Genomic DNA, 14,744 nt, shown 5'->3' on the forward strand with positions numbered 1-14,744 from the left:
GAACCATGACTCAAGCCTGAAGCGCAAATTTCCAGGTATTGCTTCCTCAGTGAGTCCATTGCTTCAGTCTGCCAGGGTCCTCCATATAAACTGCTCTGGTTTATTACATAAATATGCATAACCTTTCTGTATTCCTTGTCACAGCTGTAGATGAATTCTCACATACTCAAATAAAGCAGGCTGCATGACTAAACTTTGGGGTGGTTTGTTTTGTTTTTTAAGAAGTTATACAGGAACATTTTATATTTACATTTTACGTCCAAATTTTGTATTATGGAAAGATCCAAAAATTTACTTCCCCTCCCCTTTACTATATCATGTTCTAGACTTCCCGTAGCATTATGACAGTAAATTTGGGTTAAGCTAACATGTCTGGCTATGGAAAGATGTTATCTTAAAAATCTAAGCCTATGATAACAAAGAGCATTTTTCTTCTATTAGCACCTGGAAAAGCCTGAAAAACTTTATTAAAAAATGCACTTGCTGTTAAACATTTTTACAGTGGGAATGGTCTGCTGAATTGAATAACTGCTAATGAGCTTTAAAATAAAGATTCCAGCCACATGACTCAGAGAAAAAGCTATCAGGGAGCCAAAGAATGACCCGGCAGCATCACTCAGTGTGCTACCTGAACAGGGTCGGTACTACTAAAGGCAGCATATGCGGTAATGGAATAGTTTTAATGTAGGCAGCAATTGAAACAACATTTTTGTCACCTTCAGGGACTTTATTTCTGAATTCAAGTGATGAAAACTTTACAATAAACATCACAAAAAGAATAAATACCATTAACTTGCCCATCTCTAGCCTTTACTAAACAAGTTTGGTGACAGCTGTCATCTGATACACGTAACACAGCACTGGTTTGTTCAATAGTCACTGAACACACCTCAAGAGGAAAAAAAAAAAAAGTAAAATAAAACTCATCTTAAATACATGAGCCAGAAGACCACACAGGAACACTCTGCAGGTCATCAGGAATAAAGCCAGTCTAGACATCAAGTAGCCAAAAAAATAATTTTTTAAAGCATTTCCAGACTTGATCACTGCCCAATTTGGTGCTGCTGTGTGGAAAGGAAAATTTCTCCTCTTTAATCATGTCCAGCAGAGCCCAAAGGCCCATGGTTAGCATGAATTTGCTTTCCAGTTCTCTACAATTCTCTTCACTGCTAACAGCGTACTTGGTACCAGTTATGATCATTCTGAATAATTGCTTTGCAGAAGGACAGATACTTGAGAGATATTATTTTTATTATTATTGATCTCAATGTAGCAACTCTCTGACATCAGATATATATATATATATATAAAAACCTCAGGATTTTTTTCTGAGAATAAACGTATCTCTATCCAGTCCTAACACTGATGTGTCACTATGGAATGATAAATTTTCTCAAACAGAAAAAAAACTGCAAAGCAGCAACAAAAAGAATCAGAAGTAATAATTCTTCTGCTGAGCAAGGCCAGCTGGAGCAGTACAGATTTATTACAGAACCCTCATCTTTTTCTCACTTGCAAGTCACTTTTCAGAGATCAAGAGGAGAATTAGACAGTAGCAAACCTTGTGTGTGCTATGTCAGTGGAAACTACTGTCAAGAGAATCCAACAAATCTTAACATCACATTCTCTAACACATTCAAATCTCCTCCCATTTTGACACCACAGCCTTGGTTCCAGTCTCCATTCATTTCACAGGCCTACAATTATTATTATCTCATACACAATGGCACTGGAATAGGTGAGGACACATTTCTTCAAAACACAAGCATATCAGTGCATTCCTAATGACTTTCTTGAGTTGATGTGTATCATTTACATCTTCTTAGCTGTCATTTTATTCTTGTCTGTATATCAATGGGGGAAAGAAAAAAAGAAAAAGAGAAACTCATGGAAGGAGAACGAAACAGAAGGCCTGAGAGGAAAAGAACTTCTTCAGAAATGAGAAACAGATGTACAGCTTTGGTGTTATATTCTATTTAATAGCATTCTTTACAAAGAATTGTTCAGCAAAAAGGCATTCAAAAAAGAGAATCTGGCTCCAGATTGCTTTGTAGGATGAACGTTACTCTATGGCTAAAGAAGCATACAAAAACTCCCAATCACAACAGCCTAACAACTCCTGTAATGCTGGCTCACACCTTATGGCTCATTTCTGTCACAAATTTTTAAGATTTTTTTTTTTTTAACCATTATTTAAATATCGAGCATATCTAGAGCCTGAGTGTTGTTTAGCTTCCAGAAAAGAATTTGCAGACTAATATATTTACTGCAAATATATATATACACACACACAGAGAGACCTCAAAAATCACAAGGGGGCTGTGTCTAACACACTTGGCTCTGAAAACCTTCCATTCAAAGACAGCAAACATTTACAAACCCAGATCTATTTTTGCACACTGCTATCTGTCTATCAGAGGCATTGGAGAAGGAGTAGAACGTTACAGTGAATCTTAGCATGCTGAAAACAGAAATTTTCATTTCAGTACCTGCTTGTACAATTAAATAAAAGTAGCAGGTTTTCAGACTTTACAAAGCTGGATATAACTGCAGCTAAAACAGGAAACCTAGCAGAAAACTATAAAGCTGTTCAGAACTCTCTTAAGTGAGAAGGCAGTATGATGAAGTACAAGAGCCATCGCAATGGGCGCAGACAGTTGCAAAGGGCACACTGCTAAAATCTCAGAATTGTTATCAGGAGATCCATAATTTGGTTTCCTAAAAATACATACGGATATACCCCTGGCTCCTCAAGTCTTGCTGGTTCATGAGGGTCTCAATTTTTCCTGCCATTTAGTACTTAAAAGTTGTAAAAAAGAAAAAAGCCCAATAAAGCAATCTTGTTATCCATTCTAAAAACGTACAGCCTAATAAGGTGATCCATCCATGACAAAGAACATGAGAAAACTGAACCTTTCTGAAGACCATCAATTTTTAAGAGATTTGGTTCATGATTCAGAAGAGGAAAGTCTGACAGTGTTATTATGAACACAAAACAACTCTAAAAATGCTGCACCTTTCTGATAATACTCTGAGTATTACCTTAATGTGCATATTAACGGCCATCCATACTTGGACATTCACACACAATGTACTTCTAAAATCCAGCTCATAAAACAAAGTTCTGAGAAAAGCTGTATTCCAGGTGCAAGCTAAAGAAGGGTATTCTGGAAATACTGGAAGGTTATAAACCTCAAGGCAAAGATGACATCATTTCTGGCTGATGTTCAAATAATTAAAACACTTTCTGCATATAGAATTTTCCCCTTACCTTCTCATAATCACTACTGAAAATGAAAGCATATCAGTAGAAAACCTTAGCAGTAATTCAAGTGCAATTTTATGTTGAAAACTTAAGAAATTGCTGATTTAAGTTAGAATAGAGATACAGTGACACAGATGTGTTTTGTCCGTTGCTGTTACCTGCACTGATTTGAACTGCAACCAATGGAAGATGGGAGTATTCACTTACTGAAAAACAGGCAGAACCAAAAGGCCTTGACAGGATTTTTTAACCTTGAATTTTCACTTTATTCTTTTAAATGATGAAGTAGAGAGTTCTTTAAAACGCAAGAGGATCTCAGTTTAAACTCAATTTTGTCCACATTATACCCCTGAAATTACACGTGTTCCAAGATTTTCTGCAGTAACCTTGTCATGTTTTATAAAAGGAATGCTCTGAAATTAATGCTTCCTATTTTATTATGATAGCCCATGATGACAGAAGCAGATTTTGGTGGGATGGCAGTCGAGGTTGAACCTTCCCACCACTACAGTCACATTCTTTTGCTGCGTGACAGACAGCAGCAGAGGGGCAGAATGGTATCTGACACAGAAGTGCATACAGAGCAAAGGGGTGCCCTTCAATTTCTCCATGCAGGAGGAAAAAAAAAGTGCACTCACTGACATTAACCCACACCTGCTGAATGTTTCTATGGCAACCAAACTTGGATGTAGAGCACAGTGAGGCAGTGTATGGTGTATTTCAGTGGAGCACCAGCAGTGATCACCTTTGCTACTGCAGAATATGTTTAAAAGCATGCAGGCTCTTGTTCATTGCTAGTGAAAATGCACAGTTCTGACAGAAAAGCAAATTCACTTCCACTGAACACTGTTTTGGCTCTCCATACAATAACATCTTATAAAGATTAGACAGTTCATCTTAGAAGTGTTTACAAAAGGCAAGCAAGAAGTCAATGCTGACTGGGTCTTACAAATCAAGTTATTTATTTCATCCAGCTTTCCCTCACCATCAGCAGCCCAGTAGTAAGGCTTGACCTGCCAGACACCAAGGACCAAAACCTATTGCTTGTAAAACTTGCATCTTCTCAGTGGCTTCTAAAACCAGATCTCTAACTTAAATCAGAATCTTACAGACCAATAAAGAACACATTATTATTATTGTTTTTTAATCTGGATGTACAACAATACCTATACAACACAGCCTCAGGAGAAGGACAGCATTTAGACCAAACTCACTGGATTTCTTCAGTTTCAGTCATTTTACTATCGTTATTCAGAATTCAATTTTCTTCACTCTCTTCCAGTTCCAAAGAAAATACAAAAATGCACCTTGGAAGTATTTTGGCAAAGCCATAGATGGAAACAAAGATTTAAAAAAAGTGTGCAAAACTTAATAAAGGTATAATTTTAAACTGTTGAAACATGCCTAAGTGAGCATTTGCAAACAAAGCAACAGTTGCCCTATAAAATGAGCTTCATGACTTGTTAAGTTTAACAGAAAATAGGTAGAGATGTAGACAGCCTCCTGTCAAGGTGTATAAGAAGGATGCTAGAGAAGCATCTAAAGACCCACAGATTTTACGTGGAATACTGCAGAAACAACCAGCCAGAAGCAGAAATCAATTATTTTAATACTGACAGGTTTCTTCCTACTCTTCAAGACACCATTTTAATGTGAATTAACATCTAAAAAGGAAAACTTTATCTTTTGTTCAGATGAAAAAGATCCCTATATTGACAGCAGAGAAAATGGTTAATGAAATCCAGTTCTGACTGCTTAGAATGATATTTTGCATCCATTTTGGATCACTGAAAACATTTTTTCAAAAAACATTTTCATATTATTTAATGTGGAAACAAGGAAGCTGTTTAACTCCATGAAACAGCCACATCAGCCACTTCTTAGAGTAAATTTCATGTTTCTTCGCAACACCACTTTGTTTCTTCTATCCAGTGTATTACATTGCTAGGTCCATATAAAATCAACGTGCTATTTCACTTAAACATCAGGAACCACTTAAATTCACCAAATAAAAAAAAAACAAAACAACAAAAACAGAGGATAATAGAATTATTTGTTTTCTTGACTGAAGAGTAAAAGTGTATTACTTATTGCTAGAAAGGGATTCTTAATCCAACTGCTCTACTCCTCCTAAACTAATAGTACTAACAGTATAATTACTGATTTCCTGCAGCAGAAGAAAGAGGGAGTAAGACAAGTCTGAGCTTTATATTCTCTTTTTGCTCCTTTTTCTCCCTTTCCCTGGAGGAACCATTATAATCATTCAAACCCAACTTCCATTGCAAAGAACACAATACAAGATGGCAGCTCCTAAACGTAGTCTGCAATAGGCCTTAGCTCTTTTCTCCCTTGTTCCCTGAAGACAAGATCCCAAACCATAATAAAGTGGGAAGGAATGTTGTCTTACGTTGTTGCTTAAACATTTATCTTATGCCATGCTGCATTTAAACTCCCTAAGTTATCCAATGGTTGCATCTGCCACCCAGGGAGCAAAACTTTTGTATGATGAAGACAAATGGACTGGCTAGGAAAAAAAAAAGACAACTTAGGACAGCGGACTGGGCAATAAAAGCTGCTTCTACTCAGCAAACATAAAAGTTGCAAATCTCCAGTTCTCAACATTTAAACACAGTTGCAAACACCCACACACAAGTCAAAGGTTTTGGCACTGCACGTACAGCTGCTAGACTTTGAGATACTAAGATTTACTTGTCCTGAAGTCAGAAGTTTTGAAAATGCATCCTCCTCTCAGCGCTGAGAGGCCTGAGCCCAAAACAAGCCCTCACCCACATGAAAATATTTGGATGAGTGGTTTAGTCTCAAAACACCAATTTTAACTTGCTATAAGCCATGGCAGTTCTTAATACAGATCTTAATACTCTAACAACATAAGCTAAGATACTGTCTTACTGATTTGTAAAGAGGGACACTAGGATCCTCCTCCAAATATAAGTAATAACAGAAACAAACCAGTCTCAGCTGTAACTCCAAATTAGTTACAATAGACCATGAGAGGATAAATCCAGAAGAAAAAAGTGAGCAAAGTGAGTTAAACACTGTTAGTTTTTGGAAAACAACTCTCCAACTAGAGCTTTTAATTTGAAACATCTCCTCAGTTATTATATGCTTGTTATATTTGTCTTAGTTAAAGAAAACATACAGGAACAAATTGATTAAGGAAATTTTTTCTTTAGCAGACACACTAGAAGTTACAAGGAAGACATAACAGAAGGGCTAAGAGCAATGGCTCATTAAAGACTGCTAGCATCATGGTGCCCAGAGGTAGGGAGAAGACAACTGAGCCACTGCCAGCAGCAGTATCCATTAAAGTCTGAACCATCCTTCCTGTGACCAGATTGAATTTCAATCAGACTCCTTTCTATTCAGTACCATATAACACATCAACAAGATTTTTGTTTCAATCCTTTCTCTTCTTTTTTGACTTTGGGAGTCACCCATTTGGGTGTCAAGATCTAGCTTATCCCTAAATGGCCATCAGCCTGCACCTCAAAACTCCAAAAAACAGTACAAAATATAAATCATTTTTAACTCTTACATGCTAGCCATGACAGTGATAACACATGAGAATCTCAGTCTGCTTTGAGTTTTTGTAAATGGTATGGTTTAAGACTGAACAGAATATTTTCTACCTTTAGCAACACCATTTACTGTGGCATCATTATGTGCAAGGTTTCTCTGGCACTGTTGTCATATATATTATTAAGTAGACCTGCATTTTTCATAATATCATGTATTGTTTCATGTATATGACAGAGATAAGAAGCTCAGTCTCCAAACTCACCAGATCTGTGTTTTTTTAAGATCCATTTTTTAATTCTCACCCATCCTGTCTGTAGAGACACCTCCCCCACCCACCCCATGCACAAAAGATCACATCTGACTCCTCACCCTTCTCTGCTCATAAAAGAACAATTAAAGTTAACGACACTTCTAAGATTTTTGTGCTTGCTCATATTTGCTCTCCTCTAAAGGAATGAAGTTTAATTACAATGGTCACACACCCATGGCTCATTTCTTAGTGTGTGACGCAGCACTCTTAGCAAGTATCATAGCTTACCTCTGTTAATATTCTTTCACTTGAGATAAGGAAATGTAGCATAGGCTGATTTTAGAGTCAAAATTTGTTATTCTTGAAACACTAAGACCGGGCATTACTTAAAGAATGTGCACCTTCTGTGCAACCAGGAGCAAAAAAGAAAAAACACCCTTATGGTGACTAATTTTGAAAAGTGTGCATTCCTACAATTCTCTTACTGAACTTGACATTGATATGGACAGGCTGCCTTTTAGCTCTGAAGTTTTATGAATTTTGGGCAAAACAATCCTCATTTTTGCTCCTGTCTATTCCTAATTTCTTTTGAGGAGCAAGATAAAAGGACTCGATATGTTTCTGTGCATCACCTATCAAATAGCAATTTTCTATGCTACCTTAAGAGTACAAAAGGTGTTACATTTAACTCAGTATACTAAAACACGTGTAGATGAATTAATAATGCATTCTTTAAGTCTGAATGTAATCTATCCAATATTAATACTCAGGCTGCACCACGCGTAGAAGTGTCAATTGTTAACATATGTAGTTCAGGAAATAAGTTATAAATAGACTCAATTACAGTGTTCCAGCACAGTGATAGAAATAACTCCTTACATTCTTATAAGTTTTTGCAGTGTTCATTCTTGAATGACAAGCATTTCTCCCTGCTTCCTCCATCATTTCTGCAAGCCATGCAAGAGCTAGCTTTTTTGGTTAAGAAAAAAGAAAACCTTTTTTCCCCCCGGGACTTACACATCAAAGCAATCCTTTAATTGAAAAATACATAGGTTATTACCGGGAGAAAGAAAAAAAATCTTCTGAAAGCAGTTAGAGCAAGTATCAATGGCACTGATGAAATGAAAATTAGGTCAACTCAAAGAAGAAAAGTCTCTGAAGATGCAGGTTACTGCCATAACTGATCTGAACCTTGTGAAGTTAAAATGCATGCAAAGCAGTTAGATGAAAACAAACACATTATTATGTCTACATCAGAGTGGCTTTCAAAACTGAGACACACATAAATAACTTACGCAATGCAAGCGCTAAGTAAATGTCACAGCAATAGCATTTAATCTATGCAGAGTATGTTAAAAAAGGAAAACATCTGCAAGGGCAGGGAAACATCTTTATTGAAAACAAAGAGCATCAGTGCCTGGTATGCCATCCCTGATCCCGGTGTCTATCCCTTCATGAAATGCATGAAACTGGGAAAGCCTTTAAAGGTAGAGTTAGTGACATTACTTTGTGGCTAAAAATCAGTAAGGGAGTGAGAAAAATAACTAGGGAAAATTAGATCGCTTTTCAAAACATGGACTATAAATCTGAACCTAAGAGGAAATGATATCTGTAAGCTATACAAGAGAACAGAGGCAATAAGTATACCCAAATCGAACAGCATGAACATTCTTTTCTGATATTAAACTCCGTGAATTCATGAAGAAAACTTGTGAATGTAAGGTTCATTCCAGGATGCACAAGGAGGAGCACAAACAGGCAGATTTTCATCATCCTCAATAAAAAAAATAAGCTGCTAATGTTAGTAAAGTAAGATAAATATTTTAACATCCATGTTTCAAGGCATTAGCCAGATGCCTGCAAGGATCTTATTTTCATATGGAATTGTAATGCTTTTTACCATAATATTATGAGAAAGAAACCTTATTTTGCTCCCAACGGGTAAAGGGGCAGCTTAATTAGCACATTAAGTAATAAGTCAAAGATCTTCATTGTTTAAGAGAGCCATTAGTAAAATCAAGTATCTATAACCAAAGAACATTGGATTCTCTCCCCTCAGAGAAATAACAAGTTCACCACGAGTGAAGTGCAATAGGAAAGCTTACACTGCTCCTCAGACCTACTACTAAACAGGCTAATTGCAGTGCTGTTAGTTTGAAAGAAGATACTTTCAAGAACACAATTGTGCAGAAGCAAGAAAAAAAGAGAAGGGAAAATCATACACAGAAAATGTGGCCCAGATGCTGTGACCATCCCAGAATTCCTCAACAATTGCCTGTGGGAAGCTCCTCTGGCATGCAGCCTGGTTAGGACAATTCTGGGTAAAGAACTGCTGGCTGCTAGGGTGTCTGAGTTCTTCAGTTTCAGAAACAAAAAAAACTAAGTCATAACTGCGCGTCAAAACGAAGTGGAATGTAATCTCTAAACATGCAGATCATTAGCGGCTTCTCCTAAGTCATCCAGCTGTACTACTACATTTAATTTTTTTATTAAGAGCTCCTTAGTCATTAGGTTTGTGTTTGAAGAGTGATAAGTGCTCAAGAATAATAATGCTGAGATAAGAATGAACAAAATAAATGAGTTACCAGCAAATTCAATAGCATCAGAAAGCAACCAAGCTCCATACTCAAAATTTGAATTTACAGCAAACCTGGCATAAACACATTTAAACAAACAAAAACAACATACAGGCTATAATTAAACTGGACTTGGCATTTCTAAATATTAGCATCAGATGTCCAGATAATACAGGGTGACATACGCTTCGACTAATAAATAGAAAGTTAGCAAAGTAAACAAATGCTGTGTTTCTACTGTAAGGAAATACGTGCGCCAATGAAGCAACTTTTTCAGCACAAAAGTAATTTAATACTCAAACCACATGAAAAGTGATCTCTCTGGGAATAGCACAGCTGCTAAAATCCAAGTCAGTTTTTATTAAATCATCAAGTCTGTTTATGTAAAACAGAGCTCTCTTAAAATGACCTCCAAGAGGAAATGATTTGCTAACAAAAAATTGATACCTGCATTTAATTTATCTACATCAATGTATGTTATGATAAATCAATGTCCTGGGTCAGAGATAAAGAGGACAAAAAAAGAGAAAGCTTTTTCTAGAACTTAAACTTCACAGGCTCCAACATCACACAGTTTTCCCATTTCTACATATAAATACTTTTTTAATGAAAAATACTAAAAGCAACAAATTCTGCCAATCAAACTCCTGGAAAACAGAGAAAATACTCATTTCTAACTACTGCTATGCTTTCAACTACTTAAGACAGTAAACACGTTCCTAAAAATAACAGCGGTTTTAAGTTTTGTGCTTGAACTTTTGAGGAGAAAATGGACCCAAATTCCATCAAAACTTGTCAAACATACCAAGAGAGCCTGGAGGAATAACAGGAATACTGTACAAAAATAGTTTCTGCAAAACATCTTAAGATCTTGAAAAAAGAAATAAAAATACAGTCCCTCAAGAGTTTTTGATAGCTATTTGAAACAGGAAGGATAAGCACAGTGGAAACAATGAAAAGAAATTATTGCAGTATGTCTCTAGGTGCATAAAAGCTAACTAAATAAATGGCACTCGCAAGCAGGCCAAATAATGAGTCAAAAGTTCTGTATCTTCATATTGAGTTATCCCAAAGCTTCTCAAGCCTTGCGCTACATGGCCATAGAAAACTTGCCAGAAAAACTTTTCAAGGCCACAATAGAGGAAAACAATCCAGGACTGAAGAGGAGGCCTCACACAGACACATTTAGTGAGCTGCCCTAGTGTTCTGGCAAGACATAGGTCAGATTCTAGCAACAGCTGTAAATCCATTAGGTGACTCAGGACTGTCAACACAGTAGCATCAATATGAAGCAGTTTTCTCAAAGAAATGTAACTGAGGTTTTTCCTTATTTTCTTTATATGTTGCTTCATACCACAAAATACAAATTCAGACAATATATTTGTAATGATATTAAATTCAAGACAGGTAAATTTAAGTTTATTCACTTGCACCAAAAATAATTTCTTAAAAAAACAAAAACAATACCAATTTTATTCCCTGCTATGAAACCAGAAACATTTACCAGTATTTACATGACAAAACATTTCAGAAATGTGTTGTCCCTAATTTGACAAGTGGGTTTTCTTTTTGTTTTGTTTTCCATTTGTGAGCAAAATCTTCATTGCGATAACATGCTAATAGGTGGCGTCAAATAAAATCAGAAAGCAGCTAAAAAAGAATACAAGGGCAACAGAACTTAAACTAGGGTGAGAACACAGATTCCAAGTCTTAAGAAAAGGAAGTTCAACAAGAACTCCGACTTACTTTGGGGGAACAGGCTGTGCACTTATCAAACGCCAAACTGACTGGAAGAACATTATCAAATCTTGATAAAAAACCACGGATCTGGAAGATGAAAAAATTACAGCTATAAAAAAACAGTTTTCCAAAATATCAAGAGTTGGACGTACATATGCAGTAAAAAAAATAAATAAAGAATAGCTATAGCTGTGGTAATACAGTTTAATACAGTGATGTCCAACACTAAGAGCTGCATTAAATTTATACCTATATATATTACAGTCCTTTCTATATACAAATAATGACACAACCATCAGAGCACCAGATTATTTAAAGAAAGAAGTACAGCACCACCTGGAGTTTGAGCTATCAGATTGCAAAACTAAGTTAACAAGTCATGGTATAGGAAGTTAAATATATAATTTTCAGATTATGTGTTAGAGGTGGAAAAAATTAACTGCTGTTTGTTCTTAAATTTTACTGCTGTATCAACACTATTAATCTGCGATTTAAAAATTCCAGACCATTTCTTGTAATAGTATTTGCAGAACTACCCTATGTCCACTGTAACAAGTGAAAACAAAAAAGCTCCATGGGTGTGAGAAGACAGACTCCTAAAAGGAACCTGGAGAGGCTCCAGTTAACAGAAAGGACCAAGAGCAAACATTAAGGACCCCACTCCATGTGATGATCCAATTGTTACTGGTCACACAAAATGATAAAGAAACAAAAATGGACTAGTTTTACTTAGACTTATTTCAGGGATTACCCGAAGATCACAAAGAAACCACAGCAGCAGTTTTAGCTTTTTCAGAATCAAAATTCATCCTGACAACACAAAAAGCTACCAGAACTCAAAAATACCACCTACTTAAGAATAAAAATATATACATAGATTTTTTTTTTTTTACCTGAGCAAAGAGACACTTAGATCAGCAACATAAAGCAAGAGGTGTGTAGAACCTTAAATACCCAGTGATACATCCCAGGGTATAAGATCACATTGATAAGTTCAGAGGACAGCTTTTTAAAAGACCCTGTTAATATAACTAACGAAGTCAGTCTATACAGCAAAGTGAAAAAATGGTATTTTAAACACAAATTTATAGCTGGAGTTTGGGATGAGTAATCAACATAAAGACTTCTGTACTACATCAGAAAAATCATGAATATTTTAGAGTAACTGTAACAGTTATGAGCTGATTGGATCTTATTTATTCTTGTTAATCTATAGCGGGGTTGAGAAGAGAATAAGTAACACTGAGACACTCATTCTTATCTCTGATGAGGAAAAAACAGAAGCTGCACTATTTTCATGCTGCCTGCTAGTGACTCAATCTCCAAATAAATTCCTGGTTAAGTACACCTACTATACATTACAGGTAGTGTTGGGATAGAAGCACTGCCAGCCACACTATAGACTTGGCTTGCATTATCCTTACGTAATTATTTTTAATCCAAACATGGAGACTTCTGGGAATGGAATCGTATCAGCATACAGTACATTTCAAGGAGGCAAGCTGTGATGTGCCTTACATCAGTACCAAGGTTTTAAATGAAAGCACTTTTTCACAGATTTCTTACCTGATGAGGAACAAGTCCAAGAGAAGTAGGTGGCTCATTCATTCTATCATCACTACTGCTGGCCACAGCATAACCACTGACAAAAAAAATAAAAATCAAGAAGGAAAGTTAGAACAAGACAACATACTGAACAGTCAAAGTTTCCAGTAAGCTACAAGGCACTTAACTGCAGCTTGCAGTTTAGAATCTGGAAAGTAAGCTATCTGGAAAGTTTGCTTCATAGTAACTAAGCTCCAGCATGGGAATACAAAAATCTTCAGAACCAGTCAGAGACTTAGAATTTGAATGCAAGGAACTTACAACTCCTTTCTCAGATTTTAAAGATAGAAAATAAACCTAAATGTCACATTAGAAAATTCCAGAGACATTTGCGTCTCACATGCAGTTAATTTTAATTAGGATTTTTAAGTATTTGGCTTATCTTAAAGCCTTTCTTGTGACACAAGTAGTTATGTCAGCTCATCATTACACTCACATGCTCTCTTGAGTAAAGGATCTATTAACAGAAATCACTATTTCTTTTGAAATGTTCTTGGTACTTTGATACTTTTAAGGTCAGAGAAAAAACTTGCCAATCTCCAAGACAAAACTTTGATTTGATCGTTTGGTTCTCTCTTAAATACTGGTAGGCTACAGTAACACAGATATTACATGATCCATACTTTACATTAATTTATAGGCAACATAATGCATTACAGAACTTCCCTTCTTAATGTGTACCTCCTCCTCCCAGTAGATTATATATAATAACTCTGATTTCTCAGGGAACATCCCTTGAAACACCACTCCTCTCAGAAATGACTCACCCTTCTGGATGCTGTAAAACAGAAACCATTAATTCCACTGCAAGAGCTCCAGCTATCATGGCTAATCCAGGTCGACTGACTGTACACTGCTGATCCAACGTCCGATCCCTGGTAGACTAGAACGATAGATAAGTCCAAAAAAAAAAAAAAGGTAATGCTCAAGTAATTTAGTTGTTCATCTAAACAATATATCTTTAGTCACTTGCAATTCATTATTTCCCCCCCCCATCATCCAAGTAAAAGACAAACTTTCTTAATCCCATGAATATCAACTTAAAGAGGAATCATCAATGAAATCCCAGTTAAAGGAAATAAAAATTCAGTTCAACAAGAGAGATACATAACTGTCACCATTTGCATAACACTGTACTCACATCCCCTGGTGCCACGACATCATTGCAGAAATAGCAACCCAGTTTGTAGCCAGGGATGTTTGAAAAGAGCGATGAACCCAAAAGGTCAGAAGGACCAGGGGCTGTGTTGAAACATGCATTGCCAGTTTCTTGCTGTTTGGGTTTCTTTAGCCCATGTCTCATAACAACAAACGTGTCAAACCCCAGGGCAGCATTGATGACCAGCTATGAACAACAGAGAGAACAACAAACCTGAAGTGAGTCAAAAGGGGAGGGGAAAAAAGACCTCCAGGTTTCATTCACTGTAAATATCAAACAAAAAAACCTACACAATCTTTAGATGAATAATCTAGCAACTACCTATTTGTCATCCTAGCCATAAAAAAACCCAGATTTTCTAATATGTGCTAAATCCTAGCTGTCAAACATTAAAAGAAATACAAAAGTGTTTCAGAAGTCCTTAAAACATTACATTTTTCCTTTGACTTTCAGGGAAGTTTGATACAAACAGCTTTTTTGGTTGCTTGTGGACAACCCTGCAACACAAAGTCCAAAAGCACATTCTAGTTTGCATTTGAAGACGACTTCAAACCAATACACTGCATCTCACTGAAATGACTGGAATTGCTATGCATTGATATGGATCAA

General features: G+C 36.3%; 1 protein-coding gene across 6 annotated transcripts in view; it reads right to left on the bottom strand.

The window, feature by feature from the left end:
• Positions 1-14,744, bottom strand: part of ATG7 (autophagy related 7) — a 75,475-nt gene that overhangs the window by 48,852 nt on the left and 11,879 nt on the right. For 5 of the 6 annotated variants that reach the window (XM_072347493.1, XM_072347494.1, XM_072347489.1 and 2 more), the window contains exons 14-17: positions 14,118-14,321; positions 13,744-13,859; positions 12,938-13,013; positions 11,378-11,458 (exon numbers count right to left, since the gene is read on the bottom strand). In XM_072347493.1, coding sequence (XP_072203594.1) covers positions 11,378-11,458; positions 12,938-13,013; positions 13,744-13,859; positions 14,118-14,321 — 477 coding nt within the window. Of the gene's footprint in view, positions 1-11,235; positions 11,282-11,377; positions 11,459-12,937; positions 13,014-13,743; positions 13,860-14,117; positions 14,322-14,744 lie in introns of those variants that run through there. The other variant, XM_072347495.1, reaches the window with a different exon arrangement.

Source organism: Excalfactoria chinensis, chromosome 12 (genome assembly GCF_039878825.1).
Source record: "Excalfactoria chinensis isolate bCotChi1 chromosome 12, bCotChi1.hap2, whole genome shotgun sequence".
Classification (NCBI taxonomy): domain Eukaryota; kingdom Metazoa; phylum Chordata; class Aves; order Galliformes; family Phasianidae; genus Excalfactoria; species Excalfactoria chinensis.